Raw genomic sequence first — 24,417 nt, forward strand, 5'->3', positions numbered from 1 at the left:
GTGATTTGGTCATTCAAGATGGCAGGTCCACTATTAGTCTGAAGGGACTTTCATTTCGGAATTGTGTTTCTCATTATTTTGCCGTTGTTGTTTATTTAGTATTTAGATAAGACCACAAGAGAACCAGTAAAATGGATATGATGCAGGTAGGTTATTATGTAAATGACTGTGTAGATTTATCTAGAGACTACATGAGTTGCGATGACTTTTGTCGGTAAATACTTTTGAGTCAGTGTTTTGCCATTTTGGGGAGGGGTCGCGTGTGTAGGGTTATTAATTGGTTCTATGTATAAGTGTAGGTTTAACATGCAAAAATGGTTACTATATAACATACAACTAATAAAACTGAAGACGTAATGGCAGTTTACTATCGCATAATCGAGAGCGTTTCATTAATCTGTTTGAGTATCCAGAACGGGATCACTAACAGTCAATGCTAGAAATTAGAATAATGAAGATAATTATTAAAATGCTAAATAATGAGCATTGCCCACTAATATCAATAGTATATAGTGTCACCACGTCTGCTGTGATCGTCTTTTACCACGTGTTAACAGCAAGAAAAATGAAGGCCTCCAAGGAAAACTGGATTGATGACCTTATCACAAAATAGAAGAGCGAATAGAATCAGGCACTAGCAAAGAGGCCAACAAAATATTGAGGACCCTCACCAAAACACTGCATCGCAAAACTTCAGTTATTGAAACCACTGGGTATTTTCAAACAAAATTCACCCATCTACTAAACTGAATACTGACCTGTGCAACTCTGGGTCTTGAGCATCAACATACACATAAACCTGAAGACAATAGACCTCACTTATTGAGTTCATTACTGAAGATTATAAAATACTTATTGAAAGCATACCAACATTATCTAGGACTACCAGAAAAACAGTAGTGAGACTACAATGATAGGAAATGTAGAAAGCCGTATACAGTTTGAAGGAAGCAAAGAAGGGAGAAAAACCTGATATCTACAATATTCTTGTTACAAGAGAGTTACAAAGGAAATGGATAATTTGTTCCTAATAATTGTGATCATCAAGGTTGTTTAAATGTATTTTCTTAGAAATATAAGAAAAATTAGTCTTTTTGCAAAGAAAGTTTGAAGTGTAACAATTAAGCTTTAATGTGACATATTTGTTTCTCATTTTTTTCTTTTTCCAGGTGTTTTTTTTCACTGATGCCCAGCTGAATAATCTCCTTTTTAAAGGCCTTGATATAACATCCACTTCTGGTAATGTGTTTGGTTAAAGTGTTTTTGATGTTTGTAAATATTGTCACATATAGCATTTAAAGTGGAAATGTCAAACCACTTGTCTACTAGCAATAGTGACATACAGGAGGCTTGATTATAAGTACTGAAATACTTATATATGCATCAAGTTTATAATAACAATCAGGCAGATTTATGTAGCAAATTTCATTACTGTACAGTAGACTCAATACAAATGACACAAATACAATTAAATGCAGATTTCAAAGTGCTCATCACATACATTCAAATGCAGACCAAATATATCATCAAACAAATACACAGACCTATCAACAGACAGAAATACAAGGCAGGAAAAAAAGAAAATCATGCACTCAAGCATGCTGCAGAAATGCATGCCAAGTGTTTTAGACTTGCTTGTTTAGATAATTTGCTTAAAATAATAAGAAATTTATTGGATACTTCTGAGAATTCTGAAGTATTAGTACTGTATCTTTGAAGATATTGGGAACAATGGGACAGGGAGAGGCATCTAATCATAGGAAACTGCATTCACATAAGCTGCTTAAACATGTCATTGATCATGCACATAAACAGGTCTGCATTTTGTTTTTGTAGCTCCTTTCAAATTGTCACCATTTGTAGCAAATGTAGAAAAATGTTTTATTAATTTAAATTACACATTTCTTATTCTTTGTGTTTTGATGTTGCATTCTACATTAATTTATACCTAAGGTTATCCAAATAGCAAGCAAGACAGAAGCTGTTGTTCTGTAGAAGTCTCAGTTATGGAGTTACCCTTAATCCACTTTGTTAGCAGTATCATGTAACAACTATGCAAATAATTAGCTAGAAAGCCTAGTACATTTTTGAGAATTTTGCTAAATTTATTTAAGTCTTAAAAAAAACAGTTATGATACTGATACATGTGCATTGTAATCAATTCATACCATTCCAAATACACATTAAACATTTTTAGGTAACTCCATGCTTGTAAAGCATATGTCAAAACTGAGGAAAATGGAGACTTAAAAAATGTTTTCTTCACACATCAAAAAAGAAAATAAATTAGTGGAAAGCCTGTGCTTTAAAGTCATGCCATTACATTTTTTTCTTATGTAGGCATGGTGGGAGCATCATTTGTGGTGTTTGGGGCCACTATACTGTTTGAGCTGCTGAAGCTGGTGAAGCTGTACCTGGATCTCAAAATGCGAGAGAACCCTCTAGCCGGTCAAAGCACTTGTGAAGAAATGCCAGAAGAGTCAAGGGAAACAAATCATGATGGTGTGATCCTACTTAATAGTCTTCGGATTCCTGTTTCAAGACAAATCAGGGCTCGAAAGTAATTTTTAAGATTTTCTTTCCCCTTCACTTTAGATAATAATGGAAATCACCACAGATTCTGTAAGATATTGCTGCTGGACCAAGTTTTATGATGGAGATTGCAGGTTGTTAACGTGTTATTTGCACACTAGAACCTGATGATAATTTGCTGTATAGAAATAAAAGAATATTTTCAGTTGTAGTTTTTCGGGAAATGAAATTTTTCAACTTTTATTTAGGTATAATTTAAGCATTGCATTAAACTTTGTTCAAACCTTCAGATCATCTTTCTGTGGTAATAATGGGATAATAACACGCATCATGCATACTGCCGTTCTTGTCTTACAATTGTGGTGGTTAAAATCCTGTGGTGACTGAGAGGGATAGTATACTTTCTGAATCTTGGAATATTATAGATGTTTATCACCATTTGAAACTGTGCGTCATTCTTACATGGATTAATTTCTCATTGCAGACTCAATCTACATGTTCTGAACTGCTTGAGTCACGCCATTAATGTTTTCTATGGTTATCTTCTCATGCTCGTGGTCATGACATATAGCGTCTGGCTGACTGTTGCTGTGGTTGTTGGTATGTAGTTGTCTTTGTGATATTTGAAAGGTCATATACAAGGAAAAACAAAATGCTGTTGATAACAATATAATTGATAGAGGCTGTCAACTTCTGAAAGAGTAAAATCAGCAAAAACACTGATAATATACTTCTGTCACCATTGCCACTGCCACTAGCACATTTTAGTCATGGCATGTCAAAATCAGTCAGAGTATCAATTAACACACTGCATTTGCATGATTTCACACACAACAGAACATTTCATTTGAAAAAATATTTGTCCATACATTTTCTTTCCTATCGGGCATGGATATACATGAAGAGGCATTTATACACATGAGTTCAGTAACACGATATGTACACCCACAAAGCAAACAGATGTAATCTTTGTATCTCTCTTCTTGTTTTGCACAGATCTGTGTAAGGTATTAGTTCAAGATTAGAGGTGTGCTGTCAATAAAGAACAACTATTATTTTCATTAAATTTATTATAGTTGTTAAAATATATCAATGCATCCTCTTTACTTTGCATTTTTTAAAAATTAGCACCTCATTTTGCATGCATTGATTAAAATAAAGAGCAAAAAGCTTGCTTTAGTTTATTGTTACCTTTTTTTTTTTTTTTACTAAGTTTTGTTTGTGTGCTTCCAATATATATATTCCTCAAGCATAAAGTGTGACCAAAGGTTTCATGCATCAGCAAGTCAGACCTATGTTTTAATTTGTGGATTGTTATGATGCTTGTGACAGAAAGTGCAATAGCTTACTACATAAAGAGTAGTCAGAGAAAGAACCTTTTAAGTTTCATGCCTGGAAGCAAACTGAAAGTTATGGGTGATAAATTTATAAATTACAGTAGAAGTCATTGTTAGTGTTAATAGACCTTTTGCACCCTTTTTTAATGTCACCAATACAGTGAGGGTTGGCTGTCCTGGGTTCAGTTCTTGTCTTAGGCACACTTTTCTTTCTCTGCATGTGGCATATATGTTTACAGGGCTGGCTGCCTTGCCGTTATATAGCCTTAGTTGCTGGCTCAGCGTAAAACACCAATCCCCCCACCTATTTTTTTAAAGGTTGTTATTGATGCATGAAGCTTCAGTTTCTTCATATATCTGACTGCAGGGAGTGCTGTTGGCTACTGGATTTTTGGAGCCATAGGACAACTACTAAGGGAAACGAGTTTCCAGGCTACACACCAGAGTGTCATGGGAAAACACCAGATGCCACACTCAGAGACTGTCCAGGCACGTGGTGATCTTTAACCTTGCCCAGCAACAAATACTGCAGCCTGCATGAGATACCCTCTTCCCCCAGCTAACTTGATCTTTACACACCTGTCACAGTCAGAGAACTCTGCACCTGTATTTACCTGCACATGGACATTCCACTATGCTATTTTTTCGTACCCTTTCTTCAGATGTTGTTTAACATGTCTGAATGTGTGTATGCCTAATGTGAAAAAGCAGTACTTGGCCAATGCTCCCAGTATATTGTTTAAGTAACTGTGTTAGTTATTTTACATTAATTCATAGCAAGGGAAAAATATACACTTCTCATCAACATATATATTGGACTGCATCACGCTATGAGTGTGACCTTCAACGTATTTTCAGTAACTACATTCATTATTTGTTCACAGTCTTGCAGTGTTTGTATTCAGAAACAAAAACTCACGCCCTACCATTTATAGAAATGGAATATTAATGCAGTATTCAATATCACTTAACCTTCCTGTTGAATTTTTCCTTGCATTTAAATGCATAACAACAGAAGCTTAAGCATTTAAGCACATCAGTAAGAACGACATCAAAGGCAATACTTAAATTTCTTATTTGTTAGGGCTTTAGTAAGATCTCTAGTAAGATCTCCTTCACCATTGTCATGATTGAACAGAAGAGTGATGTTATGGTTGGCTTACAATACCTATGTATTATCCTTGTCCTGTATTATGTGATGTTTTTTTTTTATGCCATGCAGCAGCTTGTAAAATGTACAATTTTATTTAAATGATTAGAAAACATATGGTAATTCTGATCCAAGGAAGGACAGTTATTTCGCTTATTAAAAACTTGCTTATTAATCATATATTCTTAAATTAAGTATGCTTGGTAATTTATTAAACTATAATAATAATGTGCAATATGGTTACTAGATATTTTTGGCCAGCTTTGATATGATGCTAGTTTTTTTTATATTGCATAAAAAAGAATTGATTGGGTATCTTTTAACAGAATGTATCTCAGTTTGTGAAGATGTAAGAAGTGAAATGGATTGTTTTGCCTGTATATAGGCATTTTCCAATGGTTGTATCTATTTTTCACATTATTGTATATTGTGCGGATAAATAGCGGTTTTTAAAACTGTCTGCTAATGTTATTATTGGCATTCATAATTAAGAATCCCCACCAGCACCATCACTCCCCTCTCCCAGCCCCTTTCAAATCTTAATCCCTTCCTTAAATAAATGCTTAGTTGCTTAATTTGTTGTTTGCTTTAAAAAGGCAGATTTATTTCAGTCAACAAATATTTCACACCCACCGACACTTTATATTGTGGAGACCAGTGTATCAACCTACCAGTGTATCAACCTTAACCTTGTTGATAATTCATAAAGCTGTCAAAATAGGAAAAGAACTTAGCCATGTGCAGACTGTTTTGTTTCTTCATTTTCAGAATAGACTGGCTTTGGAAGTTTGTGAAGTGCCCCTTCCATCTTTGCATGGCACAAATATGCAGTCACCTCATAGGATGGGGATGACACAGTCAAATTTTATATAATATGTTTTACAATACATATCAGAACAACTCTCAGAATGCAACATCCTGATAGTGATTCTTAATCATTTGTAAACATAAAAATATTCTAAGAACTGGGCTAGAAAAGTAATTAGTTTGAGGCATTACATTAGGTTTATTAGGTGCCTCTGTCTAAATAAATTCATTTCTTTATGTGACTATTTCTGGCAAAATAGTTACTTCTTGTATTGTGCAAGTCAGAGACAATTGTTGTGTATAAGAGCCAATATCATTTGTTGGGCTCCTTTCAAAAAAACCTAAGAAAATTGTGTGTTTAGAGCATATCTTTTGCTGACAAACTATGATTTCTTTTTGCAGTTGTATATTTAATGGTTTTAAGATAATTACATGCTTTTTATATCTGGCTGTGAGTGAATTATTTTTTTTTAAATCATTATTGTCTTTAAAGCCAATAGTCTTTTTGACTGCACCAAAGAAATTTTCACTTATCTATGTTATGAATAAATACTCCTGTAAAGTTTTGAAAAAAAATTGCTTGTGCACATTTTAAATGGTGAGTTTGAATATGAGTATACATTTTATACTTATATTAAAGCAGGTTTACAGATTGTTTAAAAATTAAAATTTATAATTATTCTGCCCTCATTTCAGTGACTTTTATTTTTTGCATTGATGCCAGTGGAAAAAACGATGGTAAATATTTATCTCTAATCAAGCAAAGCGATGACACTAGACAAATCCATTAACGATGTATATCATTGTCGATAAGATGGTATGTCTTGACGCTAGTCTGCTCTTTCCTGTGCCGGTCCATCTGACTTCACTGACTCCCAGGATGTCCAACTTGTAGTTGTCAAACTCCTTGACTAATTGGAGCATCCTGCCAGTCTGGTACAAGGTCTGGACGTTCCAGCACCCCACCCTCTACTTTTGCCTCGGCTTCAGGAAATCCGCTGTCGGGGCGCCAGCTCCCTCTCGGGTTTGGCTGTCGTCCGTCATTAGTCCAGTCTCCTGGTGTGCTTCATTACCTCCGCCATCTGTGTCGAATTCTCTGGTTTTAGATTCTGTAACATGATTTTTTTTTACATGGTGGGGTTGTTAGCCCTACCACAACCTATTTTACTTCTAGGTGAGGTGTCCACCTTAGTCGCCTCTTACGAAATGCCTGGCTGGATGGCAGGGACCCTATTCTTACAATGCTCGCTAGGCAAGCATACCCAGGGGTCCCACAGGGGACTGACAGAAGCATGTCAGGCCAAATTCAGTGATGAAGGAACATTTCTAGAAATATTTACATGTACTAATCTGTTGTATGTGATATCTCGTGGTTATGAAGGTTCTTTTCTTGGCGGATTATCAATACTATTTTTGGCAATCTATTGCTGAATACGGGGTTTCGATCTTTACTTTGGCCAATTGCTTTCCTGTCCGAAGTGCCGACCCTCGCTTCATAACAATAGTCTCTTCTTTGGATATGGCTGGACCTAAAAGCCAGCAGTTTATGCCAGGAAAAGTTTTTCCAGCCATCCCCGCCAAACCTTTGTAAAGAGAACCTGTTGGGCAGTTGTAGACGATTAGATGTGAGCCTAAAAGTCGGCCATGTTTTAATGGCCGTTCTTAATAGAACAAATATCTTTTGACCAAATTTAACAAAGTATTTATATGACGAGTATCTAAAAAAATTTTCTAAATATGGTCACACTTTTGTCTATATTATCCGATTGAGAAGGGCCCTCACGCCTCTGGAGTCGCAGAATTCAACAAGAAGTCCGACTGCTGATCATGCTAAGTTTGGCTAACGCGGTTGCTGTTTCTATAGACATTATTAAAGGGATTTTGGTATAATTTAAAACAGGGGTGGGCGAAGAATGGCCCACGTACCTCTGCTGTAATGTGAAGTAAACTTCATTAAAAAAAAAATCTTAAGCTAGGTCAGTTTGATTGAAATTATCAAATACGATTTAGCGTTTAATCGACTGTCCGTTACATTATAACAGACAAAGCACAAAAAAAAAAATAAAAAATAAATAAAAATAAATAAATAAATAGAAAAGTGTCTGGTTTAGCCGTGAAAAAGCATCGGTGGCCTTCAACGGAAAGTCTAGTTTTAAAGTGTTACCATGAGCGAATTCAAAATGCTTCTGTTTTCATAAGATTCGGCAAGTGAACACTACTTACTGCGTATGCATTTTTTTTTCATCCTGTTTACAGGAGGTTTGTTGTGTAGTCACTTGGTGTAGGTTTATGGTGTGTTAGAATTTTGCCACCGAAAAGAAAACTTTGCCCACCCCTGATTTAAAATATAGCCATAGGAGTCATCGGAACAAATCCAGTTGACTGCCATGTATCTTCTTCAAAACATTTTTTTTAAAAGGTGATACGCATTAACAAGGTAAACATTTTCTCAAACAAAATACTTTAATTGTAGGAGAAAAACGCAGCAAACACATCTATCTAATGCCATTAAGACGATGTCACTCATTAAATGAATGATTATATTCTTTACGCATCAAACATAATATTCTTAAATAGTATATACTAAAGCATAAATATTTGTAATTGCTTATACAGGAAAAAACTTTATAAAAATTCTGTAATGAAAAATAAAATAATCTGCATTTTTCTCTTCTTAGTTGTTCCTCTCTCGCCTTATTCTTCGCCATTTAGGGGATGCTCATCGTTTTCGGTCTATAACATTTCCGTTTTTTGAGATATTTTATCTTTAATAATAAAAAAAAAATTAGTTTATCTTTTCTGCAGACTCGCTTTAGAAAAAGAAGCCAGTGGCGGCGATGGCGCGGTAAGCCATGGATAAAGTTGTGACGTAGCCAGCGAAAAAGCCGAGAGCACGTGACGGCTGCGGTAACGGCAGGAGGTAGGCCACTGAGTGGAACAGCCGCGCCCCCGTGAAGACCCGGAAGTGCAGCAGAGCTGTGCTCAGGTCAGGTGATGTCGACACATACAGCAGACCAATCAGGAAAAAGGGGATGACGTTCTCGAGGTCGTTGAGATGACACCTGGGAAATAATAAATAAAAAATGTACCAACCGTCAGAAAATCTCGCATCATTTGCACGTGCCGTATATAAGACATGGAAATGTGGATAGTCGAGTGTTTAATGCAGTTGTCGTCCGAACTGAGAGGCGGGGTGGTTCGATACCTGCATAGCGCAGCAAACTTTCCCCAATTGACCCAGCTATCGGGAATACTGCATGACTACAACGAGAGTTGGAGAAGTAAGGACCGCCCTCACACAAAGCTGCCCCCGAGAAAAGGGAGGTCTTTAACACCTCACTCCCCAACCACTTTAAAAAGGTCAGAGGGCGACTTCTACTTACTTTACCTTTATATGAACCAATACTTAGACTGTATTATTGTTAGCGAACGATCATTATAGCAACCAAAGTAGGGTTTCCTCACCTTCTCACCCTCTCTACTGCATCGTGCGCAGTTACCTTCAGTCGGCCCCCTTCTTTATCTTTCATCGAAGCCGTGTCCTCGGGGTTGACGAAAGCCTGTAGACAGAAACAAAGGAAATAAAATGGCGGACAGTCATATGCAAGTAAAACAAGAACAGCAATGAAAACTAAAGCAAAACAAACAGGCTAACCGAACCAAGATTACACATGAGATGAGAGACAAAACGTGAGGCAAAGGCTTTTAACCCTTTTCTGTATGGAGATGCTTGAAAACCTGTGACGAGCTTGACTTCCTTACGTGTATTGTGATGTATGTACGGGTATATCTCAAGAAGATTTGACCAAATAGCATCTTGCACAGAGTTTTACGAGTTTAAATTGCACCCGACTAGACCTTTAACTATAACATGGCGGTAGTGTTGGCGATACCTTCAAGGCCGTGTCCCTGCCCGATTTGTAATACAGACAGACAGTTCGCCAAACAGAATGACAGGTGCACTCTTCCTGACAAGCGCAGCTTAGACAGCTCCATTTTAAGGGTCAAAGGTCACCTGTTTTGACACCAACCTTGTGCGCAAAGCGCTGACGGGCAGTCAAAACACTCATCGCCATCGTCTTCACTACAACGACCACACCATAGCTGATGAAGGCTTTGAACACCGGGTTGTCCAGCGACCATATCTGCTCCACTCCCATCTTCTCGGGGCCTGGCAGCGACAGTAAACTGAGACCTAGAATTCGTATACCCTGGATGGGTCGCAGACGACTTTCGTCGATTAACTCCTGGAACGAGGCTAGTTACAGAACAGCAGTACCTTTTGAGGTTCTCGAGTACCTTTGAAGTCCGCGTGTACCTTTGTGGTAGCGCTCAACTCTGGCACTTGACCTCATCATCTTATCTGAACTTTCCATCGTTGGTGGTTTTCTTTTCTTTTTTTTCTAAACTATTATCTGTTTTTGATTGTGATGCTCTTTATTTTCCCACACTTCTTGCTGACATCTTCATATTGGATTGTTTCATTGCCCGTGACCTCTTTTATCTACACTGGACTGTGGGTCTTCACGTACTGCCACAATAGCCTTTTATTTTAAACTTTACTGTGAAAGAAAGCAGCTGACGATGCCCCTGACAATTTCAGATTTATTTTTATTCCACTGACTTCATTTCATTGATTGTGTTCATCGCGTTAAAACATTTAAATGCAAAGTGGTTTTTTTAAAATCAACCATCGCTTGGTTTTACCACGATTAGTCACTGAACAGTGATGTACCAGTTTGTGTTGTAAACAATACTTCTGTATATATATAAGTGCACTTATTAATATAATGATTATTGCTGCTGTAGCTTCATTCTTCCAGGCAATGGCTGACAGCTTCTAATAACAGACAACCGTTATGGTGACTGGGTGGTTTGTCGTTTTGTATTCGTGTTTATTTTCACTGTTTCGTGCGAAAATCGCCTCTCATTGCTCAAACGCCAGCCGCCACACACTCGTTCCATTGTTGACAAAGCATTCAAACTCTGTAAGTGCAGAATAAGAAATAAGAGAGTTGATGAGATGTTCCAGTTTCCAAACAAGCCGAAACTATTATACAAATGTCGTGTCACTGATCGATCTGCATATATCTCTCCAGGGCCGATCGAGCTAGCACTGATCCCAGGGCACAAAATCTTTCTGTCCCCCTTGCATTAATCATTAACAGTATTCATGAATTATTTTCCCAATATATAGTAGTAAGCTTACAAGATATATTCTACTGTCAATCTGCATTTCGTCTAGTAACGTTATATAGAAAAGGCTTATATCCGACACTTCGTTACATGTGTGATAAAGGTGGTTGCTTTTGACCATATGTACAATACAAGGAATCGTGTTCGATATTACATAAAGATGTACAACAAAAAAAAGTTCGATGACACTATCAAAGTCAGTTGTTTTGGTGAGTCGAACTTCGATCTACTGCCAGTCCTTGACACATCCTCATGGCAACAATCAAAAGTCTCTTTTAAATTCATTTAGTAAATCATCATGATAACCGACGACGAGGACGACGACCAATACAGGCAGATATACTCATCCGATTTCACGAGTTCCTTGATGAAACAGCTCGCCAAGCAAAATAAGAGATGTACTTGCCAGTAACTTGATACTCTAGAATCTAGATAGTTTGAGGTCAAGGGTCGCCTGTTTTGACACCAACCTTGTGCGCAAAGCGCTGACGGGTAGTCAAAACACTCATTGCCATTGTCTTCACTACAACGACCACGCCATAGCTGATGAAGGCCTTGAACACCGGGTTGTCCAGCGACCATATCTGCTCCGCTACCATCTTCTCGGGGCCTGGTACAGCGACAGCTGGAAGTTTAGATGACCCTTTCGTGACCCGGTGATAACTGTGTGTGTGACATCGGTGCTGTGCAAACAGCCTTTATATCCACGACGATTTACTCAAGTGGAAAAGTGCTGCAGTCACGGTCCGCGTGTACCCTTTGAGGTCAGCGTGTACCTTTTGAGGGCAGGGTGTACCTTTGGGTAGAGCTGAACTCTGACACTGGAGAGTCCTTTCAAAATCGACTCGAGCAGGTTATACTGACATGAGTGACATCTACTGTGAATACTAGCCAAAGCAAATAAAGTGTTTTTACATCTCTTCCGCGTGTACCTTTTAAAGACCGACACGCGAACTAATCTGTAAATCTTAATCTCTAAAAACAATCTTTGCTAACAAAGCATGCGATTCGCATCTGCGATCATCGAGTGCCGCGAATTACAGTGTAATACGTCACGCTAGTACACTATCACAACATGCCACACACACACACAGGCACACAGACATAACAAAATCTCTGTTTAAAGCATAAAATATATGTTTATAATTAAAAAGTTGACAGACGGGAGTGTATAGTAACTTTTTTGTCCTAATACACAGTTTTCTGTTTGTACAGTAAAAGTTCATTAATACTACTACTAATGATTATTTAGTACACACATACCTCCTGATGGAGTTCATGGCATTTACACAGTGTCTACAAACAGACACGCTTGCACATATTTACTCTCTTATTGCTCAAACACCAGCCACTGTAGCATTAAGACAGTAAGTGCAAAAGCAAAAGACGAGAAACATCGATCAGAGTTCCAGCCGACCACAGGGTCTAGTATAGTCCAGGGGAGGAAACTCTTACAAAACAGTATCCCGATAATACCGGCACGAATTGCCTCCCTTAAAAGACGGTGATTTATTTTTATTTATTAAATAAATATGATTTATTTTTATTTATTAAATAATAATAATTGCAAAATTTGTAAAGCGCTTACTCACACTCCTGAAGAGTATGCTATTAGCGCATAAGAACAAGAATGACAACATACGAAGTTTTACGAAGTATTTTCGGAGTATCTACACTACTAAATACAATCCACACAATGTTAATCATTCATTAACCTCCTCCCCCTATTTTTTGTTTTTAATTGGCGACTTCTCTGCTCGCCGTCCTCTGCAGAATCACTGTACTCTCAGTTCTTGTTACCCGATTTCTCTGATCGTTTTCTGAATTTGTCTTTTATTAGTTGAAATTAGACAAACAATGATTTTCATAGTTTTGACGCGCCTTCCTGACTCCGAGGATATTGTTGTATGTTACTTTACCTCAGGGTATCTTTGCCACTGTTTTATATCTACGTTCTCAGAGGTAAGACAACACTAGTGGAATATGGTCGCCGCTTCATAATTCTAGTGGCAAGATTTATAGCAACCCTGATCGGGTTAGTATCGTGTATGGGTGGATCGCGCGCGCACGCACGCTCTCTCTCACGCACTAAAGATATACTGCACGCAGGTATATGTATCCAATCCAATGTGTACAGTCGTTCGTTGATGAGAGTTTGTAATGACTAGAGTAGGCAGACAAATCGAGAAACAGAATGACAGTCTCTCAGTAATTTGACAGATGCCAGTCTAGAGAGATTAGTTTCAAGGGTCAAAGGTTGCGTCTCTGGCACTAACCTGGTGTGCAATGCGCTGCCGTATGGTAAGTACTGTCATCGCCATCGTCTTTAGGACAACGACCATGCCGTAGCTGATAAAAGCCTTGAACACCGGGTTGTCCAACGACCACAGTTGCTCCACTCCCATCTCTTCAGGCACTAGAAGGGTTGACCACAGCAAAAGTTGGAATGGCACTGTCTCGACTGAGCTGCGATGACACGTGACACGTGTATGTGAAGGTGATGCTGTATTCATGGGCCAGAGAGCTGCACCTGCAGCCTTCGTATCTTCACGCCCCTACTTGACAGGTGATGTCACCAAGGACCGTCCGTTAACTTTTTAGGTTCACGTCCAGGGCGCACAGGCGAAGTGCTGACATGTGTGTGGATGTTTTTGAACTGTTGTGCCCTACGGAAGCCTGAAATTTCTTTTATTTTTGTCTTACATTCACCCATGCTCAAACACATACACGCGCCCAAACAAGTTAACAAAAAACACCCCTTTCTTTCTTCCACGTGAAATGGGCTCGCTTGCTTTATTCAGCCTGTTTCCTTATGTACACAGTCCATAAAAACAAAACAAAAACCAAAAAAAAAAAAAAAAACCAAACAAACAAATGGCGCCGGCCCATGTTTTCCGCTGGGATAGCCAGCCATCTCCACATAACACATAAAATGTACATCGCAGACCCGGTGGCTCACCGAAGCTTTCGTCAACACAGTCCCTTTCTATTGTCATCAATAACTTTATCTTTGTCTTAAAAAAAAAATCAAACCAACTGAAAGATCATTGTCATCACATTTATCGTCTTCGTCGTCGTCCTCGTCGTCGTCACGGGGGCAACAAAAGTACATAGAACATTACATTGAAAATTAAACAGTGGAAATTAAAGCACACAGCATAACATCGAGAATGAAAAAAAAATTATGATCGAGAGAAGCTTGGTAGAGGCAGGCAGATGAGAATTATGGGTACTTAATATAGGGGGAAGGTAGAGAGGATTAGGAGATGTAAAAACAAGAGTCAGAAATAGGGAAGTGCATGATGGGATATGATGACGATGATAGTGTTTGTGCGTATTGAACTGTAATGTGGATGTTTCTGTGTGTGTGTGTGAGAGAGAGACATGGAATAAAATTGTGTTAAACTCATCAGCCAGTGTCGCAGTTTCCGTGCATCAAAAAAAAAAAAAAAAAAAAAAACAACAACAACAACAAAACAAAAAACCAGCAGGCAAGTGGACAGTTCTTGCCAACAAAAACCATAATACAGATATTCCAAAAAATAACAATTAAAAAATAACACAGGCGTCCAGATCCCTCCCAAGACATGTCAATGAAACAAACCAATGACCGAACTTGAGAAGGAGTGGTGATTGTAATATTGAAGCAAATGAAAAAAAGTATGCGCTAACATCTGCAGGGTACCTACTAATTCTTTGCAATAAACTACAATAACAAATACAACAGTTAGCATCACTCAGAACCTACTTGCATGCGACAGACCGCGCTGTCCAATTACAAAAATAATCCCGTAACTTTGAGATGAGTTGCTATGGCAACTAAACACACAACAGAGTAAACAGCTGCTCGCTAATGCTTTTAAGTGCAGAGATATCATTTCTTAGAAATTTCTGTCACACGAATATGACAAATCAGGTTTGGGAGTACCATCACGTGACACGTGTAGCAAAAGCTCACGACCCGAGGGAGACAACTCTCTAGTAACGCGAGGACAAGGTTAGCCCCCATCCCCTCCAAGAAGAAAGCCCCATCTGTATTAATTAAAAGCGAAAGGTAATGTTAAAAAATCAAAATTAATAAGCGGGATAGAAATCAGATTCTGAATGCTCACTCAGTGACTGGAACATGACAAAAAATATAATGTGGACATCCACTAAGGTGGAAATGCCAGAGTCACGTGGCACAATATATATTTGATACATGCCTTTCACAAAATAAACAAGTTCGCAAGATACACAATGTTGTAACAAAATAAAGGACGTCCCTCGTGCGTGGATTTTTTCTCATCTCTTCTTACTCACGATCTCTATTTTCACACACACACACACAAATCTGATAACCACAGGCAACCCCATGGTGGGGTAAAGGTCACATTTTCACAGTGTACCACTTTAACACAGAGTTGACCTGATGCGATAATGCCCCCGTCCATTCTGCCACTGTTAACATTTGTAATAAACTAGTGCATAACGGTATCTCTTATACTCTTTCATGTTTCGAGCACAGAGTTCAGAACATTTATATTATATTTCCATGGAAACGCTGAATACTATGTAGGTTTCCAACGATGTAGAATATTTTGCAGGTTTCCATGAAAACATTTCGTTTAAACTCGCTCTCGAGTTCCTTGAATGCAGAGAACGAAAGTAACTGATGTATAATGATGTGTTATCATTATGTAAATTAGCAGAAGGTTGTAAATCGTATTCTGTGAAATGATGGCCCAAGTAACCCATGAAATTGGAAACTGAAGAATAACCAAGAACAATAATAGACAAGGAAAATCAACCAAGAAAATCATTAAAAGAATTAGGAAAATGAAAAGCGAGGAAAAGAGTTAATGCAAACATGGAGTTGTCTGCCCGCGAAGACGAAAGAAAATCATTCCTGAGCACAAGGGGAGGTCAGCCATCTGGCGACAAGTTATCTATTGTGAAAAGATAAGCTTCTGAAAAAACAGATTCTTCTTAGCTTTGAACCCATTCGTGTAAAGAGAGGTCAAGCCAGGAACCTACCAAAGTCGACAGACGGAGCCACAGTTTTGTTGACCACTTTGTTCGGGGTCACGTGACTTTGAGAAGGATGTGACAGTTGTGTACATCATGGCGATGTCATAATCATGGGTTTGTTACAGAAAAAAAAAACCCAACAAAAAATGTGTTGTAGCTTTGTTATTTTTGTAAAGGTACGCGCGGATTGAGTTCTGAAGTCCAGAGACCTTCGAGCTCTAGACTTATTATAAGCCTTATTTTGAAAGTTTAATGACTAGTGAAGGCCGATAAACAAAAACCTCAAACGAAAAACAATTTTTAAAAAACGTGGACATTGCTGCAGAACTAGTATGACCTTATTTTATGAGAAAATGAAATCCTTCACTGTATTTTCAACGGAAACAGTCTCACTAAAAGTTCGCTGTCTGACCATCTCGCGGATGACGCTTATTGATGTTATTTTTAGCCGCCTTGTAGAAACATTATCCACCCCTACGACCACGCAGATCAAGTTACAAACCTAACCTGCTGTAGGTACGCTCAGGTGGCATGTTTATTATTCCTGTTGTCTTTATTTGATCGCGTGTTGACCCCGTCCACTCCATGTCCCTCCCTTCACCAACAAGAGAGAGAGACAAAGCTACCTCGGGTGTCATCACGAAGTCTGTGGTCACTGCCCTAAAAGTTCCGGGGCTTAGGACCCCTACAAGCTCGACAGGCCAAACACAGAAGTCACTCAAAGATTCCTACAGGCTTGACTGGCTATTTGTTTCACGTGAAGAGTGAGCGAAGAAAACAAGGTGGGAATAACAGCAGGGTAAACGGAATTGCGCGAGGAAAGAAAGGAAGAAAACAAACAAAAAAAATTGTGAGGCCCATTTCTCGGGCTGATCGAGTTTACTGTCAGAAAGAAAACTTGAGTCGCAAGTTGAGAACAGGCTTAGCATTGCAAAGGAAAGTTTAAAAGACTGACAGACAGGCAGGCATAGAAATATTTACACCTCGCACGTACGCGCACACACACAGATCGCGGAACGGTCCACGAGCCTACAATATTCATCCCACACAGACAATTTTTCGTGTAGCACGAAGACCTAGCTAAGAAAATACACAAGCATATCAACACTACCTCCTTGAGATAGTCCTGTCAGACTATTATTGACGGTGGGGAAAAAACAGCTGGCCACTCTCATTAAATGGAGCAGTATATGTACACACTATAGTAGAGCAGTATACATTACCATCGCGAGGCTTCATCCTTCACTCACTCAACCTGTCTTTCCACAACCACACTAGAGTTTGTTTGTTTTTTTGTTCGAAACTTTATTTCATTTCTATGGAGTCATATACCGTAAACATTATCATCATCATCATCATCTTCATCATTCCAATGTCAACATCCACAAAGTTAAGAATGCGCATGCTCAACAAAATATACTTGGAATTATTATGAGCGATCCTCGCTTGTCTGTGATTAGATCATGACGTCACTACTTTGTGTGCACCGCCAAAGCTACTTCCCTGACCGTCTGACCGCACCGCAGCAATGTTTCTGCGACCACCCCGGGTGCCGACTTCTCTCACCCGATAAAACGAACGTCAGATACCACGAGAGCCTGGCGGCCCTCTAACAAATGTGAAGTTTGGCGCCCAGAGCATTGAAACCTTCTCGCTACAAAACAAGTCAGTTAAATTAATCCCATAAATATTTTCATGTTTATGTATTTCTTACCTCTTACCCTCCCCTGCTTTGATAACAATACACATACCTAAACATTATTTTTTTAAATGCATGTACATCTTTTTACTGATTTATAACAATCGTTGATCTCGATATCTAAATACTTGTTTAAAAAGTTCCAATACTTAATGTCGACTTCAGGAGTCCACACTGACCACTACGAGGAATTTCAAAGAGGTCAACCATTAAAAACAGAGAGAGCATCATACCGTGCTCCATTGTCGTCTGCTGGACAACGGAAACTAAAATAACTTATATAAAAGAGAAAGAAGCAAAGTTTTACGAAACGAGACATCACACTCAACACAGTATATAACGACATTATCCCAAGTAATATGTAACGCCAAATTAGCAAACCATTTTGACTATGGCCTTTCGGGTAACGCTTTCACGTGAACACATCTTTGAAAATACCTACCCCGGGTGGGGGAAGGGTACAAACCTCCGTAAGAAAGCAACTGATTCAATGATCTTTCGCTGACGATGCAGAGTAGAAAACTATCGAAGATGATGTCGTTGGTCTTCGAGTCCAGGTGTAAAAAGAGAAAAAATTAAAATTAATCCCCCAAATTTAGACTGAATCTTAATCAACGTCCTTACACGCCCCACCCGATCTTCATCGTCACTGGGGTCACACACCCGATTGTCTTTCATTGATACCAGTGAAGATGGCTCAGAACAAATATGGCGAGCATAGCATTCACACAAGTGAGTGGAGCCTTGAATCCGAACGAAAGCGTTCATTTAGAGATAGACCACAGAATGAAAATGAAAAAAAAAAACAAAACAAAAAAAAACAATGGCACGTGACTTTCAATATGGCGGGAGAGCGAATACGCACTGTCATAATAATAATAATAATAATGATAATCATGAAGAGCAGAGTTTTGAAAATGAAAGCCAAATATTACGGAAAACAAGTCAGAAGTTTTCATTAACAGTGATCGCCTGATACAGGAACCAGGCGAAAAAGCTCGCAGCACGGGAAGTCACAGAGTGGGCATGAGAAAAAGGTCACGTGTCTGGAGTTACATGACACGTGACCAGAAGAGCACCGATGCGTGCTGGAGCTGTACTGGCAGCGCGCGTGACGTCATCGACAGACGGTCAGTGCACATCACAACCTTCGTGAGATGAGAGGGAGGTGCGTGTTGGGGATGGAGGGACAGAAGTAAAGAAGAGAAGGAGGGGTGTGTATCGGGAGGTAGGAGACCGAGAGTCGAAAGGCGAGCAGGTGAGAGAGAGAGAGTCAGGGTTAGAGAGTAGTGGGATGAAGGAGGGAAGAAACAACTAAAAAATAGAACATGTGCATGTCAGTGATTATATAATACATGTCAACAAATCATCCATAGTTATAACATTCTAAGCTCATGACTTCATCGCGGCTCGCATTTTTGCGTCTTGCTCACGTGACCGCCGCGAGGGTCACGTGACGAACGCCACTACTTTCTACAGGAAATGCCGCAAAACGACCCTTTGGCGCTGTTCAGCTGGTATGTAACATATATAGACAGGCGAGGGGCTGGGAGTGGGAGGCAGTCGGACGCGCTTGTGTCGAAGTCTGTCGTGCCTCGTGGGGTGGTTGTCGGGGTGGGCGAGGAACGGGTGTCTCAGGGGTGTAATCACGCATCTCGCGCAACCTGGCAGCGGCAGTCTGGCAACACCAGCGCCATCTTGTTGTATTTACTGGCCGAACAGTGGAGACCGCCACCTGTCGTAGAAACTATGCATGGATGCCAGTGGCGGAGCTGTTGGCAAAAGCAACACGGATCGTAGGCTCAATCGCCATGGGGGGAAAATTCCAGCACGCGTGATATCCACATACCCTGATCAGACACATTGCTTAAAATACAGCTGAACAACGGGAAAAACAAAAATAGTAGGACATTAAAAAGTTTGTAAAAGAAACTATCGGAAACAGCAAAATAGTTATCCCTTAGTGTGCAGAAACAATCCAGACTGACAAAATCAACTCTGGTGACTACAAACACTAGAGAAGAAGCAGTGTGTGTGTGTTTGGAGCTCAGCAATCAAAGTACCCTAGTATGGAGAATATTACTTTCTGGACTCAGTTTTTTTTCAAAGCTTGTGCTTTAGAACTGGAGCAAAGTTGTTGTAAATCAGGTTTTAAATCATTAAACTGGTGCAGGAAAAAGACAGGCCAACCATCGCGTTAAACGGTCAAATTATACCTTGGTGAAACTTTAGCCTTTCAGAAGAATGTGGATTAATGTTAATCACATGGAGGTAGAAAATCTGACACGTGGAGTTTTTTTTTTAACATTATCAAATCAGGTTCAAGACAGAATGAATAAAATATCCCATTAAGGGCTGAAGTCTCCCGACCGGGAGTATTAAACCTCTAAAACACAAGCAGCAACAGTTAATATAACGCTTCGGAACTCAGGAATTGTCAGAAATGATTAACTGTCGGTAGAGCGGAAATGACGTCAATAAGGGACTAGCAGAAAAGAGACAGAAAAGCGCCATCTTAACATCTCCCTTTTCCCTTCGATGAATCAGCAAGAGGAGTCAGCACGCGCATATACATATACATCTACACACAGACACACGTGTGTGCTCATGCGTCAAGACAAACGCAGACGTGCGCATGGCCTAGGGTACCCCGGGTATCTAAAGGTTGGACACCATCCTCCCACGATGGTACGTGGACTCGACACAAGGTCCCCTACCTCCACCCAACCCCAACCCACTCCAGCCGTCTTCCCATAAAGCTTTAATTCCTTGGCAGAACGTTATCACAAACATGCCCGACACAAAAACAAAATGCACAGTAAGTCTATGATACACCACTTATCATACAAACTTCAAGTCAATAAACTTTTACCATTTTTCATTGACTGTAAACTCAGCATAAATATGAAAGAAAAAAAAGAGGATTTTTTTCTTGGGGTAGGGGAGGAAAAAAAAATAATAAAAGCCAAAAAACGCAAGACAAATTATGCACCAAGTGACAAAATGTACAAGCATAAAAGTCTGCAGTAGTTATTTCGAATGCTGTATGTAAGTTGTAAAACAAACTTCTTCAGCACACAAGAGTTCGAGAAAGTGGAGGGAGATATATTAAAAAAAAAAAAAAAAAGAAAAAAAAAAATCGGGTCTAAACAATGTATGTTATCAGTCTTAGATAGACCCTTCTCCCTCTCCTGCCTGTCTTCCTGTTTAGCAGGTTCACCTCGCGACATCCTTTACTGACGTCACATCTGCGCCTGCGTCCACTTCCGGTTGCCGAGTCTGCTGGCCGAGGTGATAGTGACGTCAGCCACGACACAGCGTGCGACCTCTGACCCTCGGCTTCGCGCTCGAGCACAGTTTTTCTCTGCTTTCGTGTCTGTAGGGCGGGGTGGGAATGGGGGAGGGTAGGTCGGGATGCGCAACGTTCGCATGGCAGGACAAACACAGAAAAATGTCATCTGGCGTCGTCTTGCGCCACATCTCGTGTGTCGGCGCTCCATAGTTTGTTTTTTTCCACCCACATACAAATAAAAGCACCTCATACACAGGGCTGGTCAGCTGACCCACCGACGGGAGCTTGTGGAGAAAGAAAAAAAAAGGAGAGTTGGACGAAGTCGGCAAACACGCACACACGCGCGACGCACACACACACACACAAACACTCTCCATAGCAAACAAGAAAATGTGTTACGAGGTAAAGTCTCCAAAAACAGTGCAAGCACGTGACGCTTGCAACTGTGCCGAAACTGTCTCCTGACGGTTGGCGCACAGCCGTTTGAAAGTGACGTCACCAACCAGTGACGTCAACACACAGGGAGAAACTGTTTTTTTTAAAGTCCCAGTTGTGCGACCTACTCCTGGAATCTTGGGACTTGAAACCTAAAAATTATATCATGGCAACACTGTCTTCGTTGAATGTCGTGCCTTCTCGTGACGTCGTTTGTGACCTCACTTCCTGGCGGGTCAGGAACACAGTCCACAATGCCCAGCTACTACACAAACTGGAGAACCCGAACGATACTCCTTGCAAAACATCATTTTGCGCAGGTTCCAGACTTTTTTTTAAAAAAAAATGTTGACTTCAATTCCTGCATTAAGACACCAGAGAAAAAAATGCTCCACATTATTTTGTTTTATTTGTTGGGATGATGTGTTGTGAGAAACATTCCTTTCTCTGTGATCTGAGCGTAACCGCACTCAGTAGTGGTGGTGATAGAGGGCGCAGTCAGCATTATGTCTAAACCACGTACAATTGAGTATTCATTTCAGCTCAACATTATCAGTTTAGGACAGAGAGACTTCGTTTCGTCTCACACTTCAGCGATTCTACTCGTTTCTTTGCTCCAAAAGTAAGCGGCTAACATTTTTCATGTTTGCAGGATCCGAGCTCCCCCCCCAGACCCTCCCTACTTATCTTCTCCTACAAACACCTCCAAAAATAGCCACATGGATTTTACCTTCAGGAACAGCAAGAACACTTGTAAAAACACTGTACAGCATACACAGAAACTCTGGGTTGGTCAACACTTTCCTACTTTCTAAATCTGAATAAATTTGTCACAGGTTTAACATAAGTGAACCGAAAAACTAAAGAGGAGTTGACGTTTAAGGGGTTAGAAAGAAAGCCTAAAGAACCACATAAAACAACAACCTGCATATATTAGACACATTACTATACACGACCGCCGTACTAAAACTGAGATGTATAAATACCTTGAGCATTTCTGTGTAGGGCAGACATCACAGATTAACATCAAATGGGTTTGTACCCAGAGTAAAGGGCTCAAGCCCAGACCCAGACGAAAATTATTTAAAAAAAAAAAATCAAAACTTTGTTCGCTAAAGCCAAACCTGCCGCTAACTTCGCTTCCTTTTCATCCACCCGCCTAACGGAAGCAATGACGGTTCATCCCGTAATTTTCCCCTGTTAACAAAGCCCTCCCACACCAGCTGAATGTCTTAATGAGGTCCAGCGAGGCTACAATCTTTCGAAGCTAGTCCCAGTACACTGTCGTGTGAGTTCCTGTTCTTCGTTCACCAATCACGGTGTCCGTCCCTCCTGTCGTCAGAAATGTCAAAACTCTCGAATTCACTTTGTCCATCGAGACGATCTTGCCCTGACAACACTCTTTGTGCGCTTGTTGTCCCACGAGTCGTCCCTTCCATCCTCACAAAATAATAATAAAAAAAAAAATAAGAAAAACTTGGCGAAGGAAATAGTACTGCAGATAACCGTTGTAATTCTGTAGCACCCAGTTGTGTGTCTAGAGTACACTCCCTTCTTTGGCAGTGCCGTTTGCTCCGCCTGGCAGCATCAGAGGCCAGCCATGGCGGAAGGAGAACTGTCGACAGTTTCTCGAGTTTGTTTTACAGTTTTGTTTTTTTGCACAACCGTGGAATATTTGTTAACAAACAAGAGGTGGCTGCGAGGACTAAGCCTGCCGCTGCACGCCTGATGCGAGAGAAGACGACCGTGACCGTCTTCCTCCCGCGGAGGTCAGCGGTCAGGACTGCGTTCCCCCCTTGCAGGAAGCGTCAAGGTTTAGGGGGTCTGAAATAAAAGATTGTCTGGCCAGAGTTCACACACACGCGCGCGCACAACTGTGGGAGGACTGATATGTGTGACTGAAAGCTTTGCGCGGATCTGAAAGAAATGTCATTCGTCTAAAATTTAAAACTTCTGACTAGTGTCTTTTCTCTTTTCCTCACTGAACTGAAATTCGAACAAGGCTCGAAGCCTTTCATTCACACGCGCGCGCTGAACTGATGGCGGGGCACGTCACACGAAGGTGTCCGGATGACCCTGTCGAGAAATGAAAATATTCTTTTGACGCTGGAGAGGGTCAGAAGATTATTTTTGTTTTTGTTTTTGTTTGCTCTGGACTTCGTCTCCTCGACTTCCCAGTTCAATTAAACCTCACATGTTACAAAGATCAGTTTATTGTGTACTTCTGGAGTCCACTCTGCGATGTATAAAAACAACATATAAATATAAGAAAATCGCATAGAGTTCTTTTCTTCGCCTCCCACGTCGAAGACGAGAGATCGGTGAACACGACTCTCTTTCGCGGAACACGCGCACACACACACCAGATGCACACGTCGCAAGCACGCACGCAAATGCTTATGCATGCGCTTAATAGACTTCTTGGGCGTCACGACGTCCGAAAGTTGGTTTTGGCCTTCCCCAGGCTCGGCTGGACATCTACTGCAGGAAGATCAGGAGGAACAGGCGGACGAGGAGAACGATGTGGACGAGAAAGTTGGAGGAGGCCATCAACAGATGGGGACCTGGATCTGGCTCAGTTTTTCGTCCTGAGGGTTGTAGCCCATGTTCTTGCGCTGAAGGAACATGTGGATCTCGCGGAAGGACGGTCGCTCTGACTCTTGGCGGTTCCAGCATTCGCGCATCAGGTCGTAGATCTCCTTGGGGCAGGCCGGAGGGCAGGGCAAGACGACCTGCGTGCACACCAACAACAATACAATCGTTAGGGCATTGAAGACTGAAAATAGTGACACGCACACTATCACACACACATACACAGACACACACACACTATCACATGGACATACAGGAAACACCACTCCACATACACACATACACACATGCACTAGCACACCTTCCCCAACGCATACACATACACGCCGACACCTGCACAGCACAGCTCAACACATTTGTCGGACAG

General features: G+C 40.4%; 3 protein-coding genes across 7 annotated transcripts in view; 1 reads left to right on the forward strand and 2 right to left on the reverse strand.

The window, feature by feature from the left end:
• Positions 1–5: 5 nt before the first annotated feature.
• LOC112575886 (probable low affinity copper uptake protein 2) lies at positions 6–6,508 on the forward strand. 2 transcript variants are annotated; one of them, XM_025258016.1, is made up of 6 exons: positions 6–146; positions 1,170–1,239; positions 2,341–2,560; positions 3,017–3,132; positions 4,237–4,358; positions 5,788–6,508. In XM_025258016.1, exons 1-6 carry the CDS (start codon positions 132–134, stop codon positions 5,890–5,892), a joined length of 648 nt encoding a protein of 215 aa, XP_025113801.1. In that variant the 5' UTR covers positions 6–131; the 3' UTR covers positions 5,893–6,508. The 2 variants fall into 2 exon arrangements, with proteins under 2 accessions (XP_025113801.1, XP_025113802.1); XM_025258017.1 differs by having other exon boundaries at positions 5,793–6,508.
• A 1,758-nt stretch (positions 6,509–8,266) lies between these two features.
• Positions 8,267–13,495, reverse strand: LOC112574787 (microsomal glutathione S-transferase 1-like). Of its 3 annotated transcripts, none has more exons than XM_025256067.1 (3): positions 13,299–13,495; positions 9,292–9,386; positions 8,267–8,888 (listed from the first exon to the last, which is right to left on the reverse strand). In XM_025256067.1, exons 1-3 carry the CDS (start codon positions 13,425–13,427, stop codon positions 8,639–8,641), a joined length of 474 nt encoding a protein of 157 aa, XP_025111852.1. In that variant the 5' UTR covers positions 13,428–13,495; the 3' UTR covers positions 8,267–8,638. The 3 variants fall into 3 exon arrangements, with proteins under 3 accessions (XP_025111852.1, XP_025111854.1, XP_025111853.1); XM_025256069.1 differs by lacking the exon at positions 13,299–13,495 and adding an exon at positions 11,493–11,715; XM_025256068.1 differs by lacking the exon at positions 13,299–13,495 and adding an exon at positions 9,858–10,084.
• A 544-nt stretch (positions 13,496–14,039) lies between these two features.
• The window catches only part of LOC112574786 (discoidin domain-containing receptor 2-like), a 165,805-nt gene continuing 155,427 nt past the window's right edge, over positions 14,040–24,417 (reverse strand). For both annotated transcript variants that reach the window (XM_025256066.1, XM_025256065.1), the window contains exon 15: positions 14,040–24,190. In XM_025256066.1, coding sequence (XP_025111851.1) covers positions 24,008–24,190 — 183 coding nt within the window. In that variant the 3' untranslated portion in view covers positions 14,040–24,007. The remainder of the gene's footprint in view (positions 24,191–24,417) is intronic.

The sequence above is a fragment of the Pomacea canaliculata genome, linkage group LG11, assembly GCF_003073045.1.
Source record: "Pomacea canaliculata isolate SZHN2017 linkage group LG11, ASM307304v1, whole genome shotgun sequence".
NCBI classification, from domain to species: Eukaryota; Metazoa; Mollusca; class Gastropoda; order Architaenioglossa; family Ampullariidae; genus Pomacea; species Pomacea canaliculata.